At 40.6% G+C, this 15,240-nt stretch overlaps 1 protein-coding gene across 1 annotated transcript in view; it reads right to left on the reverse strand.

The window, feature by feature from the left end:
* Positions 1-15,240, reverse strand: part of HEATR5B (HEAT repeat containing 5B) — a 90,738-nt gene that overhangs the window by 53,061 nt on the left and 22,437 nt on the right. Inside the window, exons 13-20 of the mRNA XM_090045366.1 lie at positions 13,859-14,011; positions 13,438-13,537; positions 12,753-12,862; positions 10,079-10,242; positions 8,961-9,136; positions 4,511-4,616; positions 3,193-3,383; positions 578-737 (exon numbers count right to left, since the gene is read on the reverse strand). Coding sequence (XP_089901492.1) covers positions 578-737; positions 3,193-3,383; positions 4,511-4,616; positions 8,961-9,136; positions 10,079-10,242; positions 12,753-12,862; positions 13,438-13,537; positions 13,859-14,011 — 1,160 coding nt within the window. The remainder of the gene's footprint in view (positions 1-577; positions 738-3,192; positions 3,384-4,510; positions 4,617-8,960; positions 9,137-10,078; positions 10,243-12,752; positions 12,863-13,437; positions 13,538-13,858; positions 14,012-15,240) is intronic.

Raw genomic sequence — 15,240 nt, forward strand, 5'->3', positions numbered from 1 at the left:
GAAGAATGAAGAAAAGTCTCCTGATGTGATACAGCTGCACTGCAATCTCTTGAGAACAATAATTTCAGGCAGACTTTTTTTTCAAAAGCCATTTTATTATTCCTCCAGAGGTTCTTTTAATTCTTGAACTGATTTTTTAGAAGTCATTGTCAAGTAATAGCAAGAATATATTTACTTTCCCTTTAAGAATCAACTTATATTTGCTCTTCCAATTTTTTAAAAAAATTATTTTTATTAAAATGATAGTTCTGTAGGTTTAAGTATCTTTATTTACTAGTACTGTAAAGCCCCTTAAGATAACACAGTATAATAAGGACTTCCCTAAAATAATTGTTGCAAGTCAGATTAGCTTCTTCTTGGAGAAGAAACTCAAAACATTCCATCATAAATTAAGGCAATGTTAGGACAAAAAGGTCCTCTTTCAATTAAAACGAACTTTTTGCAGGACGATCTGTTCCTTTTTTGAGCTCCTATAACATTCTCCCACCAGACTAATGATTTAATACGATGATCAGACATGCAATGCATTGCTATCTGGCACCATACTGAAAAAATTCAAAATACTTTTTTTTTTTACCTGGACTTCAGGTGAAGTGCCATCTTGAGCCAAGGCCAACAAAATACTGACGCTGGTTTTCAGATGCTGTCCAGAGCCTATTCCACCAACATAACGATGGAGACAGCCAAGAGCCAATGAATGACCAGTTCTTGACACAACATCTCGTGCGGATTTTAACCTATCAAAATTAAACCACAAAAATCATGATATTTACTAAGTTTGTAGGTGAGGCAAGTATTGTCCAAGTGGTCATAAGAATGAATGAAACTGAGCTCCCACCAGGACTACATTTGTCAATTAGAAAAACATTAAAGACTTTTAGGGAAGCCACAGCTAAAGAGGAAAATGTTTAAAACTTTCTGATTATTAACTTCTTAAATCCAGTTGTTTGTAAAAATCATATGGACTCCTCAAGAATTTCCTTCTTGCTTCCTGGACAGAATTTGATATTTTAGATAAAGAATATTTTTAGATGCATGATATCCTTAAAATGCTTACTCTTTGCTTGACACTGCAATATCACCATGATTTGTCATACAAACTCTTTGTGAAAACTGCTGCAAAGTTTACAACTGTTGCTGAGGTAGAATATGAAGAGACAACACACATGACTACAGAGAAATAGAGCTGAATTATCTGATACTGCCACGTTAATTATTAAAATATCCTCATCCAAGCGTTTCCTTTCCTGTTGGTGCATTTTATGACTTTTTAAAAAACAAATCTTTTGTTTGAAAACTTAATGATTTTACGAATGAGAGGAAAAAAACAAGAGAAAGTTTTTAAAAGGCACTAGGTTACATAAGCAATAACATGTAATCACTTTTCTTTTAGCTCCCATCTGCACCAACAGATGTGACACCCATCAGTAATGAGGCTGGAGACCACTATTGTCTGCTAGAAGACAGAAAGAATGAACCTTCCTCAAAGAAGCAAGCAAAGTATCATTTCTTTACATTCAATATGTAAGAAGTTAGCATCCTGCTGACAGAATACAAACTAATAAATTACACACCTTCAACAGATAACACAAAATAATTTAACAATATGCACAGATGGAGGAATTAAATGGATCATGGAGGGCAAATCATGGAGATAAAAGCACTTGAAGAATCATGGAAACGCAATAAATTAAAACTGGAAATCTTACAAACTTGAGTATTGTAGGAAACAAGGTTCAAATTATGAGCACTGCTGAAAATCTTGAAAAAATATTTGAATGCATAAAAATAAGCATCCTGCTGAAGTTTCTCTGAATACTTAGGCTAATCTAAAGCAGTAGCGCCCAACCTTCCCAACCTCCAGGCACCTCTCAGAAAATACCAACTCTTAGTTTTCACTTGTTTCTTCGCTATGAAAAAGTAATGGAGCCATTCAAGTTTCTAGGTTCCTTGTAACAGATCACAGTTCAGAATATTTTTGACACTATGGATTCATATTTGAAAGCTCTGGGTTTACCTTACTTGCATGCTTTACAGTGCTAACACTGCATGACACCCCATGGCACCCTGAAAAGGATCTCAGAACCCTAGTTAACAGTCACTGATCAAGGATTTTGTTAATAAATTTCTGTTAATAATTTTTTACTTCTTTTATTAAGACTTTTTATCTTGTAAACTTGGAATGACAGTATGTAGGAATATTGCTGAACACAGAAAACAATGTGGGAAGAATCTGAAACCTCTCCTATAGATTCAAATACTGGTTTGTCCAAATCGAACAAATCAAGGGGTGCAACTCTAGGCATCTTTCCCCTTACTTAACAGAAAAGTGCCTAATGAAATACAAAATCCCCAAATGTTTAATCTATGAAAGTTAGGAGTATTCTCGTTTTATAAACAAAATGTTGCATTTTTTTCTTTTGCACCTCTGCAAAAAAAAAGAGAAGGAGGAATATAGGACTCAATTGGATTTTTTTAGGACCAGATAATAAAAGCATTAATTAAATGGAAGCTGACTTTGAAAATGGATCATTAAAAGATCATTTTCAGTTTTAAAGTCAGACATGTTAATCTGAAGTCAGGCAGAAAGCAGTTTAGAAACTAACTGGTTCAGAGAGAGACGAGCTTTCCAAGCAACAAATTACTCTGCTGGGTGCTAGGCTAATCTGATAAAGTAGGTCATTTCCTGCAAAAGCTTGTGCCTTCCTGAACCAGTTAGTTTCTAATGTGCCATCCAATCCTACCTTTTGCCAGTTTAAAAAAAAACCAAAACTATACTTTTGTACAGTTTACTTGTCCATCTGAAGTAAACAGAGATGTCTCACTTTCTGAAATCTGTAGCACACACCAGATCTCAGCAGGCCAAATGCCAACGAAGTGGAAGGAAAGAAGCAACCATGGGACAGTAAACAAGCTAAATCATGGGTGCTTTGAGTAGTATTGATAAAGTGGGTCCATCTTTAAATATACCATCCATCTAGGTTCCAGGTATTTAAAAATCAGTCAATGCTTACTTTTGGTAACCACATCTAGAAGAGCTCAGGATCTACAAACCTAGTCAGGCTTGCAGAGCCTAAATTACACAGCAAAAAGGAAATACACTTAAAATATCTATGTCCTATTTAGCAAAGACAATTCCAAACAACTTTGAACTTTTAGTTCCTTTCATGAAGCAAAGTGACAACAACTTACTTGTCAAAGCTGTACTGAGCCATTCTGGCAATGAAAGTTGCTTCTCCAACCACCTGAGCCATTCTACCAAGAGCCTCTCCTGCTGCACATCTCAAAATGGGGTTAGGATTGTCAAGGGCTCCCATAACCAGAGTCAGAGCAGATTTGCGAACTTCTTCTGGTCCTAAAGTGCTTTTATTCTCAGCTAAACCCTGTATGAAAAATATGAAGCAATATTTGAGCACAAAGAATAAAAGTTTTTTGTCTCTTGCTGAAAGTTAAAATATATTAAGCTAATAATCTTACAAAATAATCACTAATAAAAAGGGCTAATGATTTTCTACACAAAGGTTTAAGGCATAGCAGGATATATCTTACATTTCCCACTGTACAGAAAAGCATTTAATATCCACTTTTCCTGTAATTCTTCCAATGGTAGTAACCATGCTAGTGTTTTCAGGGGGAGGAGATTTATCTTTTTATTTTAAACATAAGAGAATATTAATATATGACATAATATATACAAATAAATAGAATGGGGACTATGTAAACACTCAAGTAAAATCAAAACAAAATTCTACTTCCACTTTAAGAAGTAAAACTATTAGCTTCCTCCAAAATCAACAACAGTGTTGCAAGGCTCTTTGCTAATTGTTTTTGATGACCCATTTTCAAACACCTATCCCCCAGCACCTGCTCTACCAGTGGGGGGAGAGTGGGAGCAAGCTGTGACTCTGATGCCAGACCTGAGTAGTTGCCTGTCCCAGGCATTAATACTCAAATCCAAGATAAAGGCTTTTCCTTCACCCTCGTGTTAAATGGGGGTGAGGGGGCTCATCTTGGATTTGAGAAAATACAATACTTGTAACCATAATCTCTCTGTATCTCAATTTCCCATTTGTAAACAGTGGTAATGTCATATCCTTATCTCACAGCAATGTTGTAAATCTAGATGCTTTTTAATTGATGAAACAGTTGCAGTTAAAAAAAACAACCCAGGAAAAAAGGATAATTCCATCTTCAAAGTTGGGTTTGAACCATGGGAACACAGACCAAAGAAAAAGAAAACAAAACGCTGAGCAACTGTAACATTAAATAAGCACCACCCATTCTCTGCACTGAATGGAAAAAGGGACTCCACTCAGTGCAGAATGGAGTTGGGGAAAAAAGCAGACTTAGATAATGTACCATAATGCATATGATACACAGGAGGGCATGTCTTCACTTTTGAATGCTTCATTTTTCAATTTTAATAATGGTCTTTTAACAGGTTTTGAACATAATATAAATCCCATTTCAAATATCAATATGGCTCAGTTACACATTTTAAAAGTTTTACCTTCAATGCACTGAGAACAGCAGTGAAGATATTCAGCTGCACAGCTTGCTGTCGAACACCTTTAGCCTGTTTGACACATTCAGCGAAGTGATCCAACATCTGTAGTCTGGAACAAAGCAAAGAACATAATTAAAAAAGAGACTCTTAAAAAAAAAAAAAAACACTGAAAAGGAGTGATGCTAAAAATACTAAAAATAAAGTGGTTGAATGGTGAGCAAGGCACTGCATTCTGTATTTTGGCTGAAAAATGTATTGGGCTCTGTGAAAAGTTTCACATAATAGCCTGAGAGCATGCTGCTAGGCAGAGAAAGCTGCCATCTCTGGCTGACAGTCTTCTGGCCCTTTGAGCTAAACCAAAAGCAGTAATCACCTTTAAAGAAACCACTATTCACAGGTCGTAGGGACTGCAGGGTATTTGACCAAATTACCTGAAAATTATGGGAACATGAAACAAGAAACACTTACCTGCTCCTGTCTGAAAAAAACAATGCCAGAAGAAAGAGGCATGGGGAGAATAAGTCACACTTTGTCTGTCCATCTCCAAAAAAAGGCTGCTAGGAATTTAGCAGAGGGGGAGAAAATATGTAACAGCTTCCCTTTTTCTTACAGATGCCAGGAGCAGGAAAGTTAAGAAATACCTGGATCCCTGACCATTTAGACAGCAGTGGTTTCCCAGAAATCAGTCATAGTGTCATTCAGACATAGACGGACCTTACAACAGTAATACAAGCTACTTTCATCTGACAGCTGAATTACTTCCCTCAGCTCTATCTGCAAATACATCCCAAATCTCCTATAAATAGTAGCTAATGCAGAATGAGATTGTCTACCTAGCACAATTTGTTCCTACAGGGACTGCATTAAAGAGCAATTCTACTTCAAAGTGACTCAGACCTACTTTTAGTATGTATTCAGTCACAGTAGCTACATTTAATGACAAGGCATTTAGTAACATCTTTTCACACCTGCTGTTTTTTCAGTGCTAACATGAAACACAGGTAAAAGAAAGCAAACTGAATCATGTTCCCCCTTGGGTCTTTATTCAGAAAAGTGTTTTTTAAGCATCTACAAATCAGCAATAACTGCGTAGACCAGAGGCAGTCAAAATACGGCCCACGGGACGCATCTGGCATGCCAGACCATTCTATCCAGCCTGCGGGACCCCTAAAGAATTTAGAAAATAATAATTTATGTGGCCCTGGCTGCCTGTCAGAGATGACAGGAGCTGGGGGCAGTAAGACCCAAGGGAAGCCACCAGCAGAACCAAGGCTCTAGAAACAAGGCCTGCCTGCCTACCCTGACCCTCTGCAACCCCCCAGGCCAAAGCCTTCTGGCCTGGGACCCTGGGGCTGTTCCTGCCTCCTTGCGCCAGAGGGCAATTCAGATAAGAAGTGGGGCAGGGGAAGATGGCGGACAATTGCCCCAGTCCTTAGGGTCAGGCCAGGCTGGGTGAGCTGCTGTGTTCCAGCACTGCAGCCAAGAACCACGTAGTGCTGGAGCAGCTGGTGGTGGGGTGGAGAGGAACAATGGCAGCCACAGGCAGGGAAGCAGTGAAAGCGGTGGTTGGCAGCAGGAAGGGGCAATAAGTGGATGCGCAGAGCACAGTAACAGCTGGGCAGGAGTGCGGGGCCACACTGGTGTGTCAGGGCCAGAGCTAGGAGGGGCCCAGAGTGGGGTGACAGGGAGGCGGGGCCAGACCAGCAGGGACTCTGGAGCCGAGCTGGCTCCCCTCTTTCCCTGCTGGTGCAGCCCAGCCCTGCTCCACAGAGCTCCTGCCACCCTGCTGGCACTGGCCCTGCACTCCCACCCAACTATCATTGCACTCCACGCACCCACTCACTCCCACTTGCCCCACCTGCCACAGCCATTTGCCTGTCACTGCCACCGCTCCCCTCCACCCCCTGCCAGTTGGCACCCCATGGTTCCCAGCTCCAGCGCTGGGCCGCAGAAAGCAGCAGGAGCCAACCCAGCCCTGCAATTCTCAGCTGACTCCAAGCAGTGCTGGCCAAGCTGGTCCAGCTCCTGCTGCATCCTGCAGTCTCTGCTGTGCAGCTGGGATGTGGTGCCAGAGCAGCAAGCAGGGGAGGGACGGGGAAGAGACAGAAATGCAGTGGTGGCAGATGGGGGAGTGGCTGCAAATGGGAGCACAGGCCAGCCAGGAGCAGCAGGAGAGTGGAGCCCAGGCTTGGAGGAGTGCTGCAGGGGGCTCCGCCTGCTACAGGGAGGCTGTGGGCAAACTTTCTCCTTCCACACATGCCACAGCCCTCCCCAGCCACGCTCCTCGCAAACACCCACACCTACCCACAAACCTATACCCCCCCCCACAATATACAAGAGTAAGACTTCATGTTAAGCTATTTTATAATCACCTCTATGTACACTACACAAACACAAATAAATCAGGACAAAATATTTTTTGAAATCAAATTACTGAATGTTGTAAATGTTTGATTTTTAGAATATAATTCACTATTTTTCTGGTTCCAAGATGACATACATTTGCTGAAAGGAGTACTTGTGGCGGGGGGGGCAAAGGGGAGGGGCTTCCGGTGGCAAAGGTTAGGGGCTAGGGGGTTGGACTTCTGGTTCCAAGATGGTGACCAGGGCACAGGGCTACCCTTGTGGGCCTCGATGGCTTGCCAAAACTTGGTAAGAGGTCCTCCACCCAAAATAATTGCCCGTCCCTGGTGTAGACTAAATAAAGGGAACTGGAGGCCACAAAAATTCTTAAGGGCTTGATCGGAGTTTAGCAGCTACACAGATATTACAAGAATTTGGCTTGCAGAAATGCAATTACTGTTAATAAGACACTAGGACAAGGCTGCCCAACTGCAGTCCCAAGGGTCTTGCCCAGCTGCCACTTCTCTCACTGTTCTGACTGCAGCAGCAGTTGGGGTCTCTTCCCTTCTCTGGCTTCCATATCCCACCCCTATCCAGTGGGGCAGGACTGCATGACATGGCACAGCCCACAGTGCTGGAAAACCCCACAGCCTAGGGCACCCATATAGTGTGGTGCACCAGAGAAGTCTATGGTCCAGTGTGCCCATGTGGCACAGGGCAGCAGGAGAGCCCGTGGCCAGGGAGCAGAGGGTGACTCTGATGCACTTGCATATAGGATGCAGTGTGGGGATGCCCAGAAAGCCCACGGCTCATGCTAGTATGGCTTCAGCCAATGCACCTGAAGGGCATGTGGCCCCTAGCTGGTTAGAAGTTGGACATCCCTCCTTGGACTGAAGGAGAAAAAGATACTAATTTGACCTTCAGATCCCAGTTTCACTTTTCAGAACTGTAAATCAGGACTAAACCAAAACTGTGTGATCTGTAACCCAATCAGATGAAATGAACACAGAATACCACAATTCAAGTTTGAAACAGTTAACATTCAGGACAGATTCACTCTTTGAAAAATAACACAATTCTCTTAAAACAGTGGCTGTCAACTGGGGGCACGTGTACCTGTAAAGGTACTTAAAAGGGTCATAGTGGTAAGCAGAACTCCGCATGCATGTGCACAGCCACAGCATAGCACATGGACAGCCAAGAGCACAGTCTGGCCACGTGGAGAGCAGCTGGGTCTGGCTGGTAAGTTAGTTGTGGGGGGAAGGATTAGGGGTGGGACTGGGGCAGGGGCTGCCCAGCCAGGGCAGGGCTTGGGACTGAGCCACGTGGGGCGGCTCCTCCCACTACACGCACCCCAGGAGGGCATGGGGGCCACATGCCTCCAGATCTGTGCACAGGGCAGGGTGAGGTGGGCTGAGGTTGGGGCTGCACTGGGCTCTTCCTGGTGGGGGCTGGGCAGTGGCACTGGTAGGGTGGTTGGGGGGAGTAGGGAATGGGGCAGGCGCTGCAGAGCTGGGCCGAGTCTAGGGGGTGCAGGGCAATAGCAGCTCCCTCCACTGGGAGGGCATGGGGGGTGCATGCCCCTGCATGTGCACATGGGGTATGGCAGGCTGTGTGCCAGTGCAGACTGGGGTCAGGAGGGTGCTGGGCTGTTCCCAGCAGGAGCTGGGAGGGGGAATGGGGGGCTACAGCCCCTCCCACAGCCCCCTCTTAGCGATGCTGCCACCCACCCCGAGCACAGTCCAGCCCAGCCCAGCCCCCACCAGGAAGAGACCAGCGCTGCCCCAGCTGCAGCCCACCCTGCCCCATACACAGATCCAGGGGCATGCACCCCCCCATGCCTTCCTGGGCTGTGTGCAGCAGCAGGAGCTGCCCTCCCCCACATACCCCTCCCTGGCTGAGCAGCACCTGCCCCCCCCCACGACAGGGCCTTGATCTACACACCCCCTCTTCTCCCCTCCCACCTTAAAAACAAGAAAAAATATCTAAAGGGGTACAGGAGGTAAAACTTTGAGACAGAAGAGGTATACTTGATAAAAAAGGTTGAAAACCCATGTCTTAAAAGAAGAAAATGCCCACCATCTCCTGGAATTGCAAAATTTAGACTGACCTGTGCTTGTAAGAAACATGAGGAAAAACCACACCAAAGAGAGCCACAGAGGCATCTATGACTGATACTCCCAGGGGAAGGGGACCAGGCACTGCTTCACCAGCAGGGATGCGCAAATAAATAGAAGATGGATCGTGTTCCAAAGCACCACTTCCAGAGGCACTGTTTGGCTGAAGCTGCAAAATGCCACAAGATATAAATACTTTCCAAATACATTTTCATACATACATCTTCTGAACTAAAACTAGGAGGTAAACAAAACAGGACATACAGCAACTTATAACTAGAAAACATATCAACAGGAGCTCTCCAACTACTGTGTCTCATTTATCCACATATTTGTCTACAGTACCAGATAAATCCTTGAAGGTTCAAAACAGTTAATAGTTTGGTGCAAATGTAATTTCAATCACTCTTGTGAATGTTAAGACGAGTGAATTAGAGTCAGGCTGATCAAATTTGGGTCTAGTTGCAATTACAACTATAAAAGTGGCAAAGTGATTTTTCAGGAGGAAAAAAAAATCTTAATTCTCTCTCAACTTCAGTGGGAGGTGGAAAGGCAACATTAATTACCAGTGTAGACAGGAATGATTCACAAAGTAGACAACATTAAAGCTTTTGAGATGGTCCTCTTTGACATACAAAGATTTCTATAAACTCATCCACTAGAATGAATATACCATCAAACAATAACCTGGAATGATATTTCATATTGCTGTCTTAAAAAATATCCTACATTAGTATTCCATTATTTGCAATGAAGATGTGACAACAGTTCCAAAATAATATGCAGAAAATTAGAATCTGTGATACCTTGTCTGAAAAAAACTGCTGGGACTATTGCCAGATCTAATTAAACTTTAAAAAAAAGGACAGACTAGCCACAATTGGATGAACTATATAATATTCTTTACTAACCTTTTTTGTATCTAGTTCTATCACAAATTCAAATTGAACTCAGTAGGCTTTAAACCTATATAATATTACAAAACAGGCTCAGAAATCAGGAGCATTACACTAGCCCTTCTAATCCATATTAGAAGTAGTTTTTAAGAGTTCTGGATTTTGTTAAATACTGCCAATGTAAAGTTTAATTTTATTTTTGTTATTTTTATCACCTGGTCTTCAATTGATTTATGATCCGTTTCCTGCAGCCAAGAGCCCAAAAGAACACTGTCATCATAATGGCAGAGAGATCTGAGAAGTGATGTAGTTGTATTAGCAGAGTTGTCTGTTAAAGTAAACTCTGCCACCAGCTCCCGAAGAAGTGCATTAAATGATCCTAGATAAAAGAACAGTACATTAGAGTTGATCATTTTGCCTCTCATATAGCAGCTTTCATAATTGGATTTATGCTATAAATTCAAGCAATCAGCAATACCCTGATTTAACAAATGGAAAACTGAGACACAGAGAAGTAAACCCGACTAGCCCAATGTCAGGAACAGAACTGCAAACAGAACCTAAGAACTCACAATGTCCAGAACCAGTCCCTTAAACCTAGAGATCACAGCAATTCCTTCAAGACTACAGTCCCAATTTTGGGAACACTACTTCACACATGGTGCTGCTAAATTAATTTAAAGTACTTGGGTATTACTGTGAGGAATTGCACAATCAGAGTCTATTTTTGTAAATATTATAAAACAGCACACACAAGCCACAGCAGAAAAAATATATGTATTATTGCTCTTTGTCCAATCTAGAATACTAGCACACTTACTCCATAATGCAGTAAATTTGCATCCAAGTTTAGTAATAACTGACATGCAAAGCGAAAAACAAAATAAAATAACTGCTTCTGGACCAGAACAGATAAAGCATTTGAAAAATGTATTATAAACATTATGTTTTCTGTATATTTGCTCCAGGACTTTTTAATTTTCTAACAGTTTAGATACCAATAGAGTAAGTGATCCATAATTAAAATTCTCCACGAAAACGTGCTCTGCAAATAGGTGAATGAGAAGGTTGTCCAAACTGCAATTTTTTCATGATTATTTTGCATACAACTTGTTAAATTTCTGAACACCCGAAATATATATTTTCCTCAACTACATCTATTGTTACATTACATATTAAAGAGACTTAGAAGCCACAAACTTAAGAAGTCAAGAAATGCAGAGTTAAGGAAGAATACTCAGTCTTAACTCTACACTTTCCATACATACCTTCTAATGAAGGGATTCTCAGCCTCCAACCCACGGGCCAAAGGCAGCTGCCCACAGGGCCGAGGAATCCAGCTCTTCAGGCTACTCGTGGATTGGGAAATTAGGTAGCGAGGGAGCAGTACTGCCACCCCTTCCCACTGCCAAAATCCTAAGTCCCACAGGGCAGATCTGAGCTGAGCCATGATTCTCCCTGGCAGGGCCAGATCACAACCAGGCCACACCCCCTTCCCTCTGAGCAATAGGGCTGGGGCCAGGCTACACCTGCTTCCTCCCGCAGGGTCAGACTATTCCCCCTTCCCCAGCAGGCCTGCTTCAGGGCCAGGTCACAGCCCTTCTCTGCTGTGGGGCCAGGATAAAGCCAGCCCAAGCCCCATGCCACCATGGTAGCTGGATCGGGCCCAAACTGTCCCCTTCCCCCATCTCTGCAGCCAGATGTGGCCCCACCAGAGCTAGCCAAGGGAGGGATTGGGCACCGCCCAGCCTGCCTGCCGGTCAAAAAGGTTGAGCACAACTGTTCTAATAATGTTCCCTCTTTGTATCACTTTATTTTGCGTGTTAAATAATATGTAAAATAACAGTTAAAATTTTTTAATGCCATAAAAACAGGAACTGGATCACATGTAGCAACATAGCCAAGCCAAGACATACAAATTGCAAAAATAAATAAATGTACTTATGTAATGCAATTTATTATACAATATAATAAAATGTATTAATTTATTAGGGCATTTCAGAAAGTAACAGCCATTTCAAAATAAAACCTTTGTGTGTGCACAGTTATTTACTAGACCTCATCACTCCTTTACAGTCTTAAACAATAAGTTTGACACCACCACCATCAGCACTGCCCGCTGCTGTGTAGTTTTCCACTTAACTGCACACAAAACGGTTATATTTTGAAACCGTCATTACTTTCTGAAACATGCTTGCACATTACAATACATAGCTCATAAAGTATGTAATATGGAATACACAAACTATTCATCTAAACCAGGAATGTCAAAGTCAGTCCATGCCTTGGACCAGACCCTGAACATAGGGCTCCTTGCAGCCAGATCTGCAGCAGAAGTGGAGGCTGCAACAGGATCAGAAGTGGCAGCAGTGGGGCAACAGCCATGGGCCAAATGACTGCTTTCAGCATAAGCAGAGAGGCAAGCATCAGCCAGGGGCTAAGAGGTCCCTTACCACAGGAGAGAAAACAGAACAAGCAGCCCAGCAGGCTGAGTAGGGATACGTCAATACCCCCTGCCATCAAGGAACATGTCTAATAGGGCAATGGGACCACAGATTATGCAATATGCCTCTTCCCAGCAGTACCCATGCCCTCAAATTCCCTGGCCCACCAGTACCCTAGCATGCCATATATCTGACATCCCCAATCTAAATAACCACATTATATTTAAGAGCAAGGAACGTAGTATATGAATGTTAGAAGGTTTCTCTCTCTTATAGGTACTACCTTTTATTTTGAAATAGCAACATGGAATCTTCTTATTCCTGTATTTATACTGAAATGACAGAACTTTGATATCTGAGCCTCAACAACCACTCCCCAAGATTCCATCAAAAGAAACACCTAGTACATGTTTTAAAGGAAACGACCATATATATCGTTATTTACCTTCATAAGTTTTTGGAGGTAACAAAGCCAAAATGTCATAAAGTCTTAATCGGACCATAGCTGCACTAGCTTTAAGATGAGCTCCATGGGCTTTAATAACTGATGGAATACTACAGTGTAAAAAAATAAAAAATAAACAATAAAAAGAGTTTAAGTACAGAAATATACAGCATTTACAAAATGTCTTTGCCATGTGCATTTCATAGCTGAGATAATAGTAAATAGTTCGGGAAACTATTTGGAGAAACACATTTAAATTATTAATTTATTTTCAGATGTAACAATACTTAGGGGAACTTTATTAATGATGAAACTAGTATTATATACCCTCATATAAAATCCAAAAGTAATAGTAAGTCACTATGACTATAAATGTTCAAATGGTCCAAAATTTAGGTTCTTTAATAATAAACTTTTACAAAATACTTAAGACTTAAATAAATATTTTCATTAAATTTGAAGACACAGAACTGATCAGTAATAAAAATAGGTTAATTTTATTCTTAAATATCCTTTTTGAGTGGGAAGAGCAGAAAAACTGCTAATATTTTAACTTACTAAATGTGCTGAATTTTGACAACTTAAACTATCAGTTTATAGCAACAATAAGGATAATTTTAAATCTATTTTAAATGTCCAGTTAAATTAAGCAGAGAGATGGAAAAATTTTTAAGTGTCTACTTACTGTGACATCATTGTCATGGCACATTCTATAGGTGTCATCAATTTTCTGATTACGTCTTCAGTAAGCAGTTCAGGACAGTGGGCAACAAAACTTCTCATAGCTAATAATGGAAAATTATTTCAATGCTTAATTGAAACAGAAATGGAAATTAAAAATGTCACCAATTAACCAAAATAGGGATATTAATAGGTTAGCCAATAAGCAATGAATAACAAATCTATTTGTATTAACCCTATAAATGAGGTAAGTAATAATGAAATTATTAAAAGTAATTAAAAATTCAAAACTTTGTTTTCTTTTTCAAATCTATTTTGAAAAAAAGATGTGAAGTTACAAATTCTTTGTTATTTGCGATTTTGAAATTAATATGCATTTAAAAAAAACAACACACGAACTTTGACCACTTCTTTGTAAGCCTTACCACACAGAGCTCCAGCACGACCTTCCAACGTTACTTGCCATGTAAAAGAATCTCCTCGTGCCTTCTCTGCTTCCAGCTCCTTCAAGGAACGAGGAAACACATTTCTCCATAACAGCAGCATCTTTGGTAGATGGTACCGAACAACAGAAGGACCTAACCACGAAAATATTAATCTGAAACTGCAGTACCTACTTTTAAATAGAAATATACTGGGAATTTATAAAAACAAATTTGAAAATTTTAAGAACAAAAAACTGAAACCATTTCACCTGAGCAGATTAATGAGGGGGGGAAAAATTAGTAATTTTCATTTCCCAGTTAAAAGTGCTTCAAATAAATTGCAATGGTATGTTTCTTTTTTAAATTACAGACACATCTATTGACTTTGAGTTCAGTAACATTTTGTTTTATAATTTGAGATCAAATTTAAGGAGCCAATGTCCCTCTAAAAGTCTAGGTTTTCATCAATTAATGTATGACTAACACCTACCAATCTTGTTTTGGTCTTTACTTCATTGTATTCTTAATATTCTGAGTAAAACAAGTTCTTTAAACAACCTTAATCTCATTGTATTACTATTACAAAAAATAACTGATAGTTATGAACTAAATAACTGAGTGGTCAGTTCTTTCAAGAAGTTCTGTAAACTATAAAAAAAAAAAAGCCACTCCTGCAAACTATTTTTTTACATTTAAAAGTTCAGAAAAGGATAATGAAAGCAGCTAAATGCATCATTAGGCATTCTTATAATAAAATGTTACAGGTAGGATTATTTAGATAAAAAAGAAAGAAATTCAGGTGGAACTTGACTGAGATCAAACTATTACAGTGCATTGAAAGCACCAAAGTCCTTTTCATCATGTCTCCTAAAATTAAAAATTCTCCAAGAACATGGACATTTAAGAAGAGAATATTTAAATCTTCTCACTATATAATTTATTTACAGAACCCAGAGTCACAGAACATCAGAGCCAAATAATGGGTTGGATTTCAAAAACTACTACTACATAATGTTAGGACCTTTAACATTTGCATTTGAGCTCAAGATGCGAGATACTGAAATGGATAATGACATCTTGTACTGATAGAAGCAGAAAAGAAGTCCCTTTCCCTACTATAGCATTACTTATTAGGTAAGATACATTACTGGTGTGGGGAGATTTGCCTTTCTCCACATATCAGTTATATGCAGTTGCTAGAGGAAGAACTCAGCAGAAGATAGCAGCAGTGTGACCTGATATGGTAATTCTTACTATCTTGCTGTTTTACACTGAAGTACTAATATGCCTTCTGTCCCCTAGCATTAGACTGGTACTGGATTACCACTGCACAGCAAACATTTACTGAAGCAGACAAATCCAAAATGCCAGACAGGTTAAAA

This window comes from Crocodylus siamensis, chromosome 1, assembly GCF_052110815.1.
Source record: "Crocodylus siamensis isolate JL-2025a chromosome 1, ASM5211081v1, whole genome shotgun sequence".
In the NCBI taxonomy this organism is placed as follows: Eukaryota; Metazoa; Chordata; order Crocodylia; family Crocodylidae; genus Crocodylus; species Crocodylus siamensis.